This window comes from Geotrypetes seraphini, chromosome 8 (genome assembly GCF_902459505.1).
Source record: "Geotrypetes seraphini chromosome 8, aGeoSer1.1, whole genome shotgun sequence".
In the NCBI taxonomy this organism is placed as follows: Eukaryota; Metazoa; Chordata; class Amphibia; order Gymnophiona; family Dermophiidae; genus Geotrypetes; species Geotrypetes seraphini.
Genome location: NC_047091.1, coordinates 85947834 through 85962366, shown reverse-complemented (window position 1 = coordinate 85962366; position 14533 = coordinate 85947834). Strand labels below are relative to the sequence as shown.

At 49.5% G+C, this 14533-nt stretch overlaps 4 protein-coding genes across 4 annotated transcripts in view; 2 read left to right on the top strand and 2 right to left on the bottom strand.

The window, feature by feature from the left end:
* LOC117365474 overlaps positions 1-14533 on the top strand; it is a 58302-nt gene that overhangs the window by 34263 nt on the left and 9506 nt on the right. The window contains exon 2 of the mRNA XM_033955950.1: positions 7197-7597. Within this exon, the coding sequence (XP_033811841.1) occupies positions 7197-7597 (401 nt within the window). The remainder of the gene's footprint in view (positions 1-7196; positions 7598-14533) is intronic.
* On the bottom strand, positions 6435-6923 carry LOC117364933 (histone H2A type 1). Its single transcript, XM_033954681.1, has one exon. It carries the CDS (start codon positions 6882-6884, stop codon positions 6492-6494), a length of 393 nt encoding a protein of 130 aa, XP_033810572.1. The 5' UTR covers positions 6885-6923; the 3' UTR covers positions 6435-6491.
* On the top strand, positions 7192-7659 carry LOC117364948 (histone H2B-like). Its single transcript, XM_033954694.1, has one exon. The coding sequence runs from the start codon at positions 7221-7223 to the stop codon at positions 7599-7601; it is 381 nt and encodes a 126-aa protein (XP_033810585.1). The 5' UTR covers positions 7192-7220; the 3' UTR covers positions 7602-7659.
* LOC117364953 (histone H4) lies at positions 8480-8854 on the bottom strand. Its single transcript, XM_033954700.1, has one exon. It carries the CDS (start codon positions 8837-8839, stop codon positions 8528-8530), a length of 312 nt encoding a protein of 103 aa, XP_033810591.1. The 5' UTR covers positions 8840-8854; the 3' UTR covers positions 8480-8527.

Below are 14533 nucleotides of genomic sequence, written 5' to 3'. Positions count from 1 at the left end.
GAGATGCCAAGGTCCATTGAGGAATTCTGAGATGTAGTCTGGCAAAAGGCGTCACATGAACTGTGGATGCCATGTGACCCAAGAGGACCATCATGTGTCTCGCTGAGATGGACGGGCGAGAAGACACCGACTGGCAGAGTAGAAGAAGAGCATCCATGCGCTGAGGAGGAAGGAACGCTCGAAGTTGGATGGTATCCAGGACCGCCCCGATGAAGGGGAGAGTCTGGGTGGGCTGAAGATGTGACTTGGGAAAGTTGATCTCGAAGCCCAAGTTCTGCAGAAAACAAATCGTAGTCAAGGTCGCCGAAATGACCTCTGGGGCCGACGGGGCCTTGATGAGCCAGTCGTCGAGGTATGGAAATACCTGGAGACCCATGTTCCTGAGTGCAGCGGCCACCACCACCAGACACTTCGTGAAGACTCTGGGCGAAGAGGAAAGGCCAAATGGAAGCACTCGATACTGCAGATGTAGATGTCCCACCCGAAATCTGAGGAACTTGCGGGAGGCCGGATGAATTGGGATGTGAGTGTAGGCCTCCTTGAGGTCCAGAGAGCATAACCAATCGTTCTGCTCGAGGAGGGGATAGAGAGAGGCAAGGGTCAGCATACGGAACCGCTCCTTGACCAAAAACTTGTTGAGGACTCGAAGGTCCAAAATGGGCCGCAGATCGCCCGTCTTCTTCGGAACTAGGAAATATCGGGAGTAAAACCCTTGGTTCTGCTGATCTAACGGGACTGGCTCGACGGCCCGAAGCCGAAGCAAGGCCTGAGCCTCCTGGAGAAGAAGGGCGGTCTGCGTTAAGTTGGAAGGATACTCTCTTGGAGGGTGGTCCGGGGGGACCCGGTGGAAATGAAGAGAGTATCCCTCTCTTACGATGGTAAGGACCCAAAGGTCTGTGGTGATTGACTCCCATCGATGACAAAAATGATGGAGACGACCCCCTATGGGAAAAACAGGGGAAGACAGAACGTTGGTTATGCTCCCTGGAAGAGAGTCAAAAAGGCTGAGTAGCCTTGGGTGCAGCCGGCATCTGAGGCTTCTGCTGAGTCTTCTGCGGAGGCTGTCTCTTCGCAGGCTGTCTCGCAGGAGGAGTCTGCCTCGGTTGATAACGCCGCTGGTAAATTTGAGGCGGTCTAGAGGGACGAGACTGCTGAGGCTTCGGTTTAGGACGCAGAATAGACTGAAAAGACTTTTCATGGTCCGACAGCTTTTTAGTAACAGTTTCAATAGACTCATCAAATAGATCCGCTCCTGCACAAGGTACATTTGCAAGTCTGTCTTGGAGGTTCGGATCCATATCGATGGTTCGAAGCCATGTCAGGCGACGCATGGCAACCGAACATGCCGCAGCTCGAGCCGAGAGCTCAAAGGCATCGTAGGAGGATTGCATCAGTTGAAGGCGTAATTGGGACAGGGTCGCCACCACCTCTTCAAACTGGAAACGAGCCTTAGCATCGATGAAAGGAATGAACTTGCGGAGCACCGGCAAGAAAAAATCCAAGTATGAAGAGAAGAAAAAATTGTAGTTGAGTACTCGAGTCGCCATCATCGAGTTCTGATAGATACGTCTACCAAACTTATCCATCGTTCTCCCCTCTCTGCCCGGAGGCACGGAAGCATAGACTTGGGAGGGATGAGAACGTTTGAGAGAGGACTCGACTAGAAGGGACTGATGAGAAAGTTGAGCTCCCTCAAACCCCTTGTGGTGAACGATGCGGTATCGAGCATCCAGTTTACTGGGAACTGCAGGCAAGGAATACGGTGTCTCAAAACAGCGCATGAAAGTCTGGTCCAGCAGCTTGTGTAGAGGAAGCCGAAGTGTCTCCGCCGGAGGGTGAGGTAAATGCATGGTGTCCAAATACTCTTTAGAATATTTGGACCCAGTGTCCAAAGTCACATCCAAGTCATCCGCCATCTGTCGGAGAAAGGATGAGAAAGACAGTTGGTTTGCCAAGGCCGGCCGACGAGACGGGCTAGAAGACGTGGAAGCCTCCGGGTCCAGGGAGAGCTGAGATCGGCATGGAGAATAGGAGGCAGATGGTTCCTCATACTCCGGCCCCTCCGGCTGGGACACATCCGACGAGGAGTATCCCAAACGCTGCATCTTCTTCTGCGGAGACACCTCCGAATGATGTGAGGAGTGCCGAGAAGAGTGCCGAGATCGATGCCCCTCCCGGTGACGGGACGGAGAACGAGATCTTCTATGCATCGATTGATCCTTCGAAGCCTCAAAGGAATGGATAGGGCTCGATGCAGTGGATCGCAGAGGTGGCAGAGATGCGGATTCACGCAGCGCCACCCATGTCTGGTATGGAGTGCGGAAGAACTCCTCCTGCGATGCAGTATGCCCAGGACTACGATTATCAGGAGCCGCCCTAGCACCCTGTTGGCGTGGAGGTGTGATGGGCTCCAAAGGTGGCATCTCAGGAAGGGAAGCCCTCCTGGAGGATTCCGCCGCCCTCCGCCGATCCCCCTCGTCGAGCAGAGAGATCGAACGACGAGGAGGAGGGGGAGGGGGCGGACCGCCCTCTGAAACCGGGGTCGGAAGCTCACCGTGAATGTTGGCGATAAGCCGGGGTCCCATAGTGCGCATAAGCTCGACAAACTGAGCTTCTAGCAGGGATCGAAGCGAAGCCGATATGGAGGGATCCGCACCGAAAGGGGGTCCTCCTGCACGGTCTTCGCGTTCCTTCGTGGCCAAGTGCTTCTGCTTGCTAGCTTTAGGCACTTTGATGACCACGGGAGGGACAGTGGAAGGTGGTACCTGAACCGAGGAGACGGAGGCAGGTGCCGATGCTGAACTCGAAGCTGAAGCCGGGGCAAACGATGCGGGCTTCACGATGCTCGATGCAGGAGTCGCAGACGTAGGTTTCGAATGGACCGGCGAAACCTGTACAGCCGCAGTAGCAGAGATGTCCTTGGCAGTCTCCATCTTGAACATCGACTCCCAGAGCAAGCAGCGCCGCTTAAACGAGCGCGCAGTGAGCGTGGAACAAGGCCGGCACGATTTCGGAACGTGTTCCGGACCAAGACACTGAAGGCAGCGTCGGTGTGGGTCCGTCAGCGAAATCGCACGCTGGCACTTGCTGCACTTTTTAAAACCGGTGATTGGTCGGGACATAGGCCGGAAAATCGACGCTGCAAGGTCGAAGCCGCTAGGCCGCAGCCACGAGGCCGGCCCGGCCGAACCGCCGGAAGAAATAATTTTAAGTTGTTTTTTTTTTTTTTTAGAAAAATAAAGCAAAATTGAAATAAAGTCAAAGAAATAAACAGAAACGCGGGTTAAAGAAGGCAAAAAACTGAAATTCAGTCAGCGCAGAATGAAGACAAACTTCTCAGCTCCGCGGAAAGAAAAGAACTGAGGAGACACGCCCGGTACATCGGGCGGGAAGGCACTGGCGCATGCGCAGTGCGGGCATCTCGAAACTTCTAAGTTTCTTCAAGCAAGACATGCTTTCAAGATGTCCGTGTCGGGGCTCTGTCGGATGACATCACCCACTAGTGAGAATACCTGCCTGCTTGTCCTGGGATAATGCTAGGTATTATCAAGAAAGGCATTACAACCAGATCGAAAGAGGTCATCCTGCCTTTGAATCGGACAATGGTGTGCTCGCATCTGGAGTAATGCGTCCAATATTGGTCGCCATACCTTAAGAAGGATATAGCGATACTTGAGAGGGTTCAGAAAAGAGTGACGCGATTGATAAAAGGTATGGAAAACCTTTCATATGTTGAGAGATTGGAGAAACTGGGCTCTTTTCCCTGGAAAAGCGTAGACTTAGAGGGGACATGATAGAGACTTACAAGATCATGAAGGGCATAGAGAAAGTGGAGAGGAACAGATTCTTCAAACTTTCAGAAACTACAAGAACGAGAGGGCATACGGAAAAATTAAGAGGGGACAGATTCAGAACCAATACTAGGAAATTCTTCTACACCCAAAGGGTGGTGGATGCCTGAAATGCGCTTCCAGAGGATGTGATAGGACAGGGTACAGTATCAGGGTTCAAGAAGGAATTGGATGAATTCCTGAAGAAAAAAGGGATAGAAGGGTATAGATAGAGGATCACTGTACAGGTCCTCAAAAGGAGGCAGAAGCAACTATTACTGGATAGGTTCCTTGTTAAAATCAAACAGAAAGAAACAGATTCCGCTGAGCCAACAGATAACAATGATTAAGTTGTCCTACACAATATCCCTCATCCTCTCCTCTCCTACCTCACAGGCTCAAACCAGTCAGGATTCTGTTCAAAAGTAAATTGCAGGCTATTTGTGCCATCTTATCAGTGCCTCCATTGTGCACATTTTGTGTGCCCATCTCATCAGTGCCTCCTGTGTGTCCATCATAGAAGCAGAAGCAGCATGAAAAAGGTGGTGGTAAGGAGATGAATATTTTTACTTTATACAGTACAGTTTAGTACAAAGTGTTTGGGATGTGGAACAAATCATTCGAGTCTCCATTATTTCCTATGGGGAAATTTGCTTTGTTATAAGAGCGCTTTGGATTGAGAGCATGCTTCTGTAAAGAATTATGCTCTCAAACCAAGGTTCCACTGTATTTCCGAGGAATTTCTGCCTTCGACTCAGATTCATCGCTAATTTTGTAACTATTCCCCACAGCCCACCTCGCATATTCCCGGCAGCAGCTTAACCATCCTCCGTTAACTGTAACCCCTACCCTAGCATCCCATACTTAATCCTAAAAAATATATCTCTCAAAATAACAAAAATGTGCCTAAAGGTGACTTTGTTGTGCTTCTTTCAAATACCAGCATCTTTACAAAACAATATTTCAAATAAATAGTTCACAGTCATATAAACATGACGGCAGATAAAGGCCCAAATTGCCTATTCAGTGTGTCCATCGGCAGCATCCACTTAACCAGTTCCTGATCCAGTCCATTGTTTTCGGGGCCATAGCAAGGGTATTCAGTTTATTAAATGCCTGTGTGGAGCACTGTCAAAGGCTTTGCTAAAATCCAAATACACCACTATCAAAGTGGTTTTATGTACAAGTTCTGGTGGAATTCTGCGCAACTGTGCATAATTTTGCACAATTCTTCCAAACTGCCACATCTCTTCCTTCTCCCCACATGGGCCTGGCCTCATTCCCTCCTTAGTTTCGACCTCCCCCTCATTCATGAAACAGCAGTGGTGGGATCCAGCCCACAGAGGCACAAAATTATCAAAATGTTTACGCAGAATTCCGCCAGGAGTAACTTAGATAGTATAATTGCACAATTCTGCATAGCTTGGACTTCCCTCATACACTTCCACACACATTTGCCCCATATTCCTTGCCCTTACCTCACCCATACGTTGACATCATTAAATCCTTCTGCCAAACTGCTCTCTTCTCCCCCAGTAGCAGATGAATTAATAAAAAAATAAACAAACATATTTTACAAACTTGAAAAGTAGCCTTTTCTCCTGCCATCCTGAGTGAGCAGCAGAAAGGCAATAATAAAAGGCCAACAACCAGAGTAGAAGGGTTGACATGAAAGAGAACAACATGGAGGAGAAGGAGGAAGAAGACACAGATATGATTAACCACTGCAGCCTTTAGGAATATTGTGGTGCTAATTGTTTACTTCTTGTCTGTATTTTTCTTACTTTGGAATTTCCTTGAAATTGTTTAATGAAGGTCAGTTTGCTTTCTATTCTAAATGTCAATCTGGGATCAAATGACCTAACTTTTGGAAAGGCTATTGGTCTCACTGTTCAACAGAAAGTCTTTCATATATTTAAGCCCCACCTGCCATCCTTGTAATGCTGCACCTGTTTTCAAAGTCATTGCTTGCACACATTCTATCATATATATATATATATATATATTCCGATTCATGTGCACTCTGGGAAACGATAAACCATCAGTGCTTTAAAAAAAAAGCTAACAGAAGTCTTTAAAAAGAGAGTGTTCAGGCCCCAGCTCTCGTTGGCAAGGTTTGAAAAGCCCGCCCTGTGAAGTGATTGGTCAGATAAGAATTCCTTCCTTGCCCAGTCCGGAAGAGAAGCTTCTACAAATCGATATTTTGATAATGTGTTGTTCGTGGGATTTGAAGTTTTTATTCCTAACCCTGTTTTCCCTGGACGGCTCAAAGCTGTCACTTACCTAATTTTACCTTCTGTTCTAAAACCCCATTGATATTCCTATCATTTTGGCTATGCCATGTTCTTTTTGTCGCTTTTCTTTGACATCTTTCTACTAACAGGTAAGCTACTACACACCTTCCTTCGTCTCCATATAAGTTTGAGGTGTGCCAAAATACTGCAGCGGTGATCAATGCAAGCCTCGATCCCAGGAGCAAGGCTAGCTCACAGTTAACACACCCACTTCCATATAGTACAATTAAGTCTTGCCAAGTTTACAACTAGTGTTTACAAAAGAAAAATGGGTTTATTCAGCAAACTGGCTCTTTACATGATAAGAGTGGGTGGCTCTGAAAAGAGCCTTTGGGTTTCTGGTTAACGTCCTCTCAACGGGACAGCTTTATTTGCCTTTGGCCGCTTTGTGGCTCTCGGTTTTCTTGGGCAGTAGCACAGCCTGGATGTTAGGCAGGACGCCGCCCTGCGCGATGGTGACTTTCCCCAGCAGCTTATTCAGTTCTTCATCGTTGCGGATGGCCAGCTGCAAGTGCCTGGGGATGATCCGAGTCTTCTTGTTATCGCGCGCGGCATTGCCGGCCAGCTCTAAGATCTCAGCGGTCAGATACTCCAGCACCGCTGCCAGATAGACCGGGGCGCCGGCACCCACCCGCTCAGCATAGTTGCCCTTCCTCAGCAGCCTGTGCACGCGCCCTACGGGAAACTGCAGCCCTGCTCGGGACGAGCGAGTCTTGGCTTTAGCTCGAGCCTTCCCTCCTTGTTTGCCGCGCCCAGACATTTTATTTTCAAATCGGCTTTCTGAGAATAAAAGAATCTCAATCGCTTCTGTCCCGGAACTTTTATTCTTTCCTAAAGCTTCACTACATCGTTTTTGATTGGATAAACGAGTTCAGCCCCGCCTATGAGGCTGATTTTCATCCAAGGTTTGCTCGCGGACCAATCCCGTTCTAGAAAGTAACCGGAGGATATCCCCCAACACTTAGCTAGGTCCAATAGCAAGGAAAGGCGCGCAGGAACACAAATTTGCATAAGTATACTATAAATAAAGCCTTCCGCCATTATTCAGCACATTCTGTTTGCTTACTTTTAGAAAGTAGTTAGGAACTATACTGAGATGCCCGAGCCAGCCAAATCAGCTCCAGCAGCCAAGAAAGGCTCCAAGAAAGCCGTGAGCAAGACTCAGAAAAAAGATGGCAAGAGGCGCAAGAAACAGAGGAAGGAAAGCTACGGTATTTATATCTATAAAGTGCTGAAGCAGGTTCATCCCGACACAGGCATTTCCTCCAAGGCTATGGGCATCATGAACTCCTTCGTGAGTGACATCTTCGAGCGCATCGCCGGAGAAGCCTCCCGCCTCGCTCATTACAACAAGCGCTCCACCATCACCTCCAGGGAGATCCAGACCGCAGTGCGCCTCCTGCTGCCCGGTGAACTGGCCAAACACGCCGTGTCCGAGGGCACCAAGGCAGTCACCAAGTACACCAGCTCCAAGTAATTGCGGGCTTAGCCTACAGCTCTACAAACCAAACCCAAAGGCTCTTTTCAGAGCCACCCACATGCTACACATAAAGAGATGGATTTCCAGTTTATACAGCACTTCTCTTCAAAGTTCTGAGCGAGGTGTTTTCCTTTTCTCCTAGATTCTATGTTTCTTTTCCCCTTCTCTATATTTAAAACCTCTTGCTGCTAGCCCTCATGACCCGCATACCCTAAATAAGATAGCATAAAACACCGAGGAGCGCGTCTCATCGGGAAGGTGTAAAACGCGGATCTCAACCGCATATCCTTAAAAAAGTTAAATTATTAACAACTTTGTAACTTGCAGTTTCTAACACTACGGATATGTGCTGACAGTCTTATTAAGAATAATAAATTTGAGGAAACACTTCAGCTAAGGGAGGTTTGGGCAGGAAAAAGTATTTTTGCCTGGTTCAACCTGGTCTTGAACCCAGATCAGCAGGGCCCAAGATAGCTACCCTGCCACTTTTAGTCTCAGCAAAGGGAGGGAGAAGCACTAGGGTCCATCAGAGCCTAAAAGTGTCGAGACTAAGAGTGACAAAACTTGATTATTTTACAAGCTAAGAAAGTAGCCTAGAGGTTAGGCCAGCTTTCTTGGGCCCTGCTGATGTGGCTGAAGTGTTTCCTCATATTTATTACTAATACTGTCAGTGCAGAGCGGTGGGTAAGAAAACGGTAATATCAGTGGAACGATTGGCTAAAATCTGGACCTGAAGGCATGAAATCTGAAACCTGAGCTGTGAATTAACATATTTAAGGGGGGGGGGGCGGTTGAGATCCTCGTGACTATTTGTTACAACAGATAGCTAAAAAGACACTGAAATTACAGCTCTGTTCTTGAAAGCGTGGATGGCTCTTAAAAGAGCCTTTGGGTTTTGTGAACTGAAAAGTCGATGACACTCTTTAACCTCCAAAGCCGTACAGAGTGCGGCCCTGACGTTTCAAGGCATATACCACATCCATAGCGGTTACGGTCTTTCGCTTGGCGTGCTCGGTGTAGGTAACGGCATCTCGGATGACATTCTCTAGAAAAACCTTCAGCACCCCACGAGTCTCTTCATAGATGAGACCAGAAATACGCTTTACGCCACCTCTGCGCGCCAGGCGTCGGATTGCAGGCTTCGTGATGCCCTGGATGTTATCGCGCAGAACCTTCCTGTGCCGCTTAGCGCCTCCTTTACCCAGACCCTTTCCGCCTTTACCACGTCCAGACATCTTGAGCTATCAAAACTAAAAACACAACAGTGACAAATCCGCAAACTGCCTTTAATATACAAGAGGAACCGACCTGAAGGAGAACTGCATTTTCTGCAAACGCGGGAAAACCAAGCTACAATTACTGCTTCCAAATCTGTGTTCATTCTGCAAATTCTCCAAAAGGAATAGAACTGAACGGATCCTTTGCCTTACTCCACACATGCTGGCGTTGTTAAACTGCTGTGAATGATATTAACTTGGAATATAAGCACGAGCGGGTACATAAAGTATCATTTACCCAGCCCAGCTCAAACCTCCACTCATTCCCATCTTAAAGCTACTTTCCCTTTTCTTGGGTTCGTTGGTTGGTTGGTTCTATCACAGCTGCTCTAAACTGAGTTATTGTCTCAGTATTTTCAACGCATTGTCATTAGTCAATGATCTGCATTAAGAATAAATGTGGAACATAGAAATGAATAATACCATTCTAAATCAAATGTGCCCCACCCTGAGCACTCCATAGGGCAGGGGGAAAATGAGATCTAAGGAAACTTGAGAGGGCAAAATATAAGATTTTGCGTCAAAAAGGGGTAGGACTTTGTATCTGGAGGTGCGGTAACCCAAGGTAGCAGCAGTTCATGACATGGGAGTGAAGCGCATATGTTGCACTTCAGAGTAGAGAGTTGTGTGGGGACAGAAATCCCACCCGTCCCCACCCGTCCCTGACAAAGTCTCACCCGTCCCCACCCGTCCCCGTGAGGAATCCCACACGTCCCCACACGTCCCCGTGAGGAATCCCTCCATCCCCGCGAGGAATCCCCTCCGTCCCAGCCTGTCCCCGCGAGGAATCCCCTCCGTCCCCGCCCGTCCCCGCAAGGAATCCCCCTCCGTCCCCGCCCGTCCCTATAAACTTCAGAAATAGTTATTTCATTTAATTATGCTACTGAATTAAAGGCTCTGGTAGAAACCCATTTACAAATAAGCAAAAAGACTTTATTAATTTGGAAATATTAATTGGGAAGAATATATACTTTGTAAATGGGTTTCTACCAGAGCCTCTTTTGTTTATAAATTTTTATCAACACAACTAATATACTACTTTATCCTGAAGAAAAAACAAAATAAAAGAAATAGAATTCTTTGCCTACCTTTGTTGCCTGGTTTCTGCTTTCCTCATGTTCTCATTCAGTTCCTTCCATCCACTGTCTCTCTTCCTTCTGCGTCTTCCATTTGCTCTGTTACTGTGCCTCTCCCTTTCTCCCCCCTTCCAAATTGGTCTGGCACCCATCTTCTTCCCTCCGCTCCCCCCATAGTCTGGCATCTCTGTTTTCTTCCCTGCCAGCGTTTTCTCCCCACTCTCTCTTCCCCATTTACTTTCAGCGTCCTTCTCCCCCCCATCTTCCCCATGTCCTGTCAGCGTCCTTCTCCCCCCTCTGTCTTCCCCATGTCCTTTCAGTGTCCTTCTCCCCCCTCTGTCTTCCCCATGTCCTTTCAGTGTCCTCCCCCCCTGTCTTCCCCATGTCCTTTCAGCGTCCTTCTCCACCCCCGCCCCGTCTTCCCCATGACTTTTCAGCGTCCTTCTCCACCACCCCCCCCGTCTTCCCCATGTCCTCTCAGCGTCCTTCTCCCCCTTCTGTCTTCCACAAATGCTTTCAGTGTCCTTCCCCCCCCCTCGTCTTCCCCATGGCCTTTCAGCGTCCTTCTCCACCCCTTTGTCTTCCCCAGTGCTTTCAGCGTCCTTCTCCCCCCTCCTTCTCTCTCGCCCCGGGTGCAGCACAGCCGGCCAGGTCCCCTTACTTTTGTGCCGACAACAGCCCCAGTCTGACAAACCTCCCTGCCCTTAACTGCGAATCTAAATTTCTTTCTTACAGCTGCTGTAAGAAGGTAATTTAGATTTGAGGTTAAGGGCAGGGAGGTTTGTCGGACCAAGGCTGTTGTCGGTCGGTCGGTCGGGAAAGCGCCACAAAAGTAAGGGGACCTTGCCGGCTGTGCTGCAACCTGGGCGGGGCGGACCGCCCCCCTCCCTTGGTAGCCACTCGAGCCGATAGGCTACTCCTCCTTACCTACCCTGCCTGCAGCACAGAGCCGAACGGAAGTCTTCCCGACGTCAGCGCTGACGTCGGGAAGACTTCCGTTCGCCTCTGTGCTGCAAGCAGAGCAATAGGGAGAAAAGCCGCGCGACTTAGTACATCCAGCCCCATAGGAAACCCGCGACCCTCGGAGGCGTCCCCACGGGAACCTCGCGACCCTAGGGGGCGTCCCCATGGGATTCCCGCAACCCTAGGGGGCGTCCCCACGAGATCCCCGTGACCCGAAGGGGGAACCCGCGGGTCCCGCGGGATTCCCGTCGTCCCCGTTCCCGTGCAGCTCTCTACTTCAGAGCAGACAGGATAAACATGTCCAGTGACCCTGGTTCATCCTGATTCTGCAGTCATCTTAAATGCTACAAAATTTGAACTTTGTATGACAAAGGGTACGGTCTCATCTCCAAGCACTGCCTTCTCCACAATCCTTTTTGCCTTCTGTCACCTATGGGGCTCAGAGGCAGGATGTTTGGGCCCGAGCAGCAGGGGAGAAGGAGAAGAAATATGCAGCAAAGGCCTTGTACCGCTCCTATCCTACTAACAGTCGTGGAGGGTGAATGATGATGTCCAGGACAGGATGAAGGTCGCTAAATCAAGGAAGAAGAAAAATTGAAAGTGATCGGGGCTTAATTCATAGTGAGAATTGTATGGGGGAAATGAGTGGGAGGATCGGAGGGCAAGCCAGATGAGTGGAGAGAGATTGAACGGATTCCAAGGTGGAGGAAGGATGAAGGTAGAAACTGGCTTTCTGGGAGTGGGGTTAGGGACAGTAGAAAGATAAGAACTGAAGCATTACTATTCTGGGACAGACCGAAGTTCCATCAAAGCTAGTATCTTGTTTCTAACAGTGGCCAACCTAGATCACAAGTAACATCGGGATCTGGATAGTCCCATCCTGTTGTCATTCTCCCTCCTTTCTCTACCACCATATTAATAAAACAACACACCTTATTGTGGTAAATAGCCGCAGCTCTTTATTATATCACATTAACCATAAATACATTTACATAAATTAACATCATTAACACATTGAACCTTAATTAACCATGAACCTCAGCAAGCTCCTCCCGAGCTACCCTGTGTAACAGTACCTTTGCCCCCGACCCCGCCACCAACAGCAAGTGTCTGAGGGGTGGCATGACCTCATGCCCCTTTAACCCGGGTCACCTGACCCCAAGGCACGGCTCCCAGCCGGCCCACCGCTCATCGCCGGATGAGCCCCAGCACCCAGTAGCTCGGGAGACCCGCCACAGGCCTGTACAAACAGGCCCTCCCCCAAAAGAGCAGCGACTACTACCGAGAACTGAGGAACCTCTCACAACTGGACGCAAAATCATCCAGCAAAAGGTCCCACCCCACATCCGACAAGTGAACCCCATCTGTATGAAATAAACCAAAACAAGTAACATCAACCCAATCATGCAGTATCTGCCACCCACCATGACCAACCACCCATTTCCCAACTTGTCTATTAAGCTTGGCCAGGCCCCTCGTCCAACGTCGGGATGCTATACGACTCGGACGAGGCACAATGTCAGACCATACGAGCAACACCCCCGGGAACCAATCCCACACCACCCGCAGATCATCCTTGATCCTATTGACCAAGTCCTTTCCCGTCCAGGTATCCACATCATTACCCCCCAAATGTATCAGCAGTATGTCAGGATGACTAGTCCGAGATCGCAGATCAGACAACAAAACCAAAAGCTGACTCCAACGCATCCCACGTTGTCCCCACCAGGAAACACGAAGTCCCATATGCCCCAGTCCGAGATGACGACCACCTGGGCGGATACCTGCACGTTCGCTAGCCCAGTGGATGAAAGAATGGCCCACAATCCACATGGAATATGAACGGGAACCGGGAGCTGAAACAGAGAATAAAACAAAACAGATCAAACTCCCGCCCTTGGGCCCTTACGAAAATCCCATTACTGAGAACCTCGCGCAGCAAGGTTCCCCGCACCCTCACCCTCACGACGAATATAGCCCCGAAAGGCATTTGAAACCCAACGACCTAATCTCTGGATGCCCTCCCCAGACATACCAGCCCTACTAGCACTCGTGGCAGCACCAATCCTGAAGGAATGAGTTCCGAAATCAGCCGGATTCATACCACAACGCACCAACACTAAATTGAGTACCGCCCTAAACTGATAACGCGTGAGAGGGGCGCCATCAGCATGCACAAACAATATCTGAGTGCTAGCGGGTCGAACGGCTAAGTATCCACGCATCCTAAAAACCGGACAAGACAAACAGCCAGACACAGCATGCAACACCACCCAATGCCCAACACCACACTGATCAGTCTTAGAGCTAACAATATGAAGCCTTAACACCGAATCCTGCAAATTCACATGCTGAATCCGAAGTCCCCGTGGGACTCCTCCCGAAGCTGGACCTACGACTAATTCACTAACCCGTAAGGCACCAAAAAAGGCAATGGAAAAAGTCGCCTGAAATAAACAGGCCTCAAAAGGCGAGTTGGCCACCTCAGGCAATACCGCCAACAGACGGAGTAGTAACTCATGAGTGACTGGCAACCTCGAATCACGATTCTGAGGAAGCACGCGTCCTAATGCCCGTAGCAGCCGTTGGACCAAAAAACTAGATACTGGGCAAGCCCAACCCAAGGCCCTGCAGAAAAAGGAAAAACCCGCTAATTGACCACGCACAACACCCCGAGAAACCCGAGCCCGAAAAGAAGACAGCACGAAATCCTCCAATAAGGATTCGGCCACATCTCCCGGACACCAACCCCTATCAGCCAAGAAAGCTGCAACCGCCCGAAACCCCGCTGAATAGCGTGACCACGTAGAAGATGCTACAGACAGACGGAGCATCGTCCAGACTCCTTCCCGACCAGGCTCCACAAACGCGCTGGCATCCGTGAACCGTCTGCTCGAGCTCCTGGCGCCAGCCGACGAAACTGCAAAAAATTGAAACGAGACAAAGCGTCAGCAATGCCATTTTGCAAACCCGGAACATGGCGAGCACGAACAAACAAATTCAACCGCAAACAGCGCAAAACCAATTCCCGCATGAGCGCATTCACCGCCAAACAGCGCGCCGCCTGACGATTGACGACCTCCACAACTCCCAAATTGTCGCACCAAAACACCACACGTCTATTGCGCAGAACCCCCTCCCAGAGCTCACAAGCCACTATGAGCGGGAACAATTCCAACAGGGTAATATTCTTTGTAACGCCGGCCCGCACCCACTCCTCAGGCCAACGCTCCGCACACCAGTCTCCATTGCAATACAGACCGAAACCAACTCCCCCCGCCGCATCTGAAAACAACTCAAGGTCAACGCTAGAAATCTCAGGTGCCAGCATTGGCACAGTCCCATTAAAATCCCGAAGAAAAACTGACCACATCCGCAAATCTGCACGGACCCCCACAGGGAGACGCAAAAAATGATGGCGATCCCGTACCCCTGCCGTTGACGCTGCCAACCGACGTGAAAAAGCCCTCCCCATAGGAAGAACTCGACAGGCAAAATTAAGAGACCCCAACAAAGACTGAATCGTATGCAAGGTAGATTTAGGAGCATGAATCACTTGCTCAATAAGTCCAAGCAATTGATTAACTTTTAACACAGGCAGCCGCGTCACTAA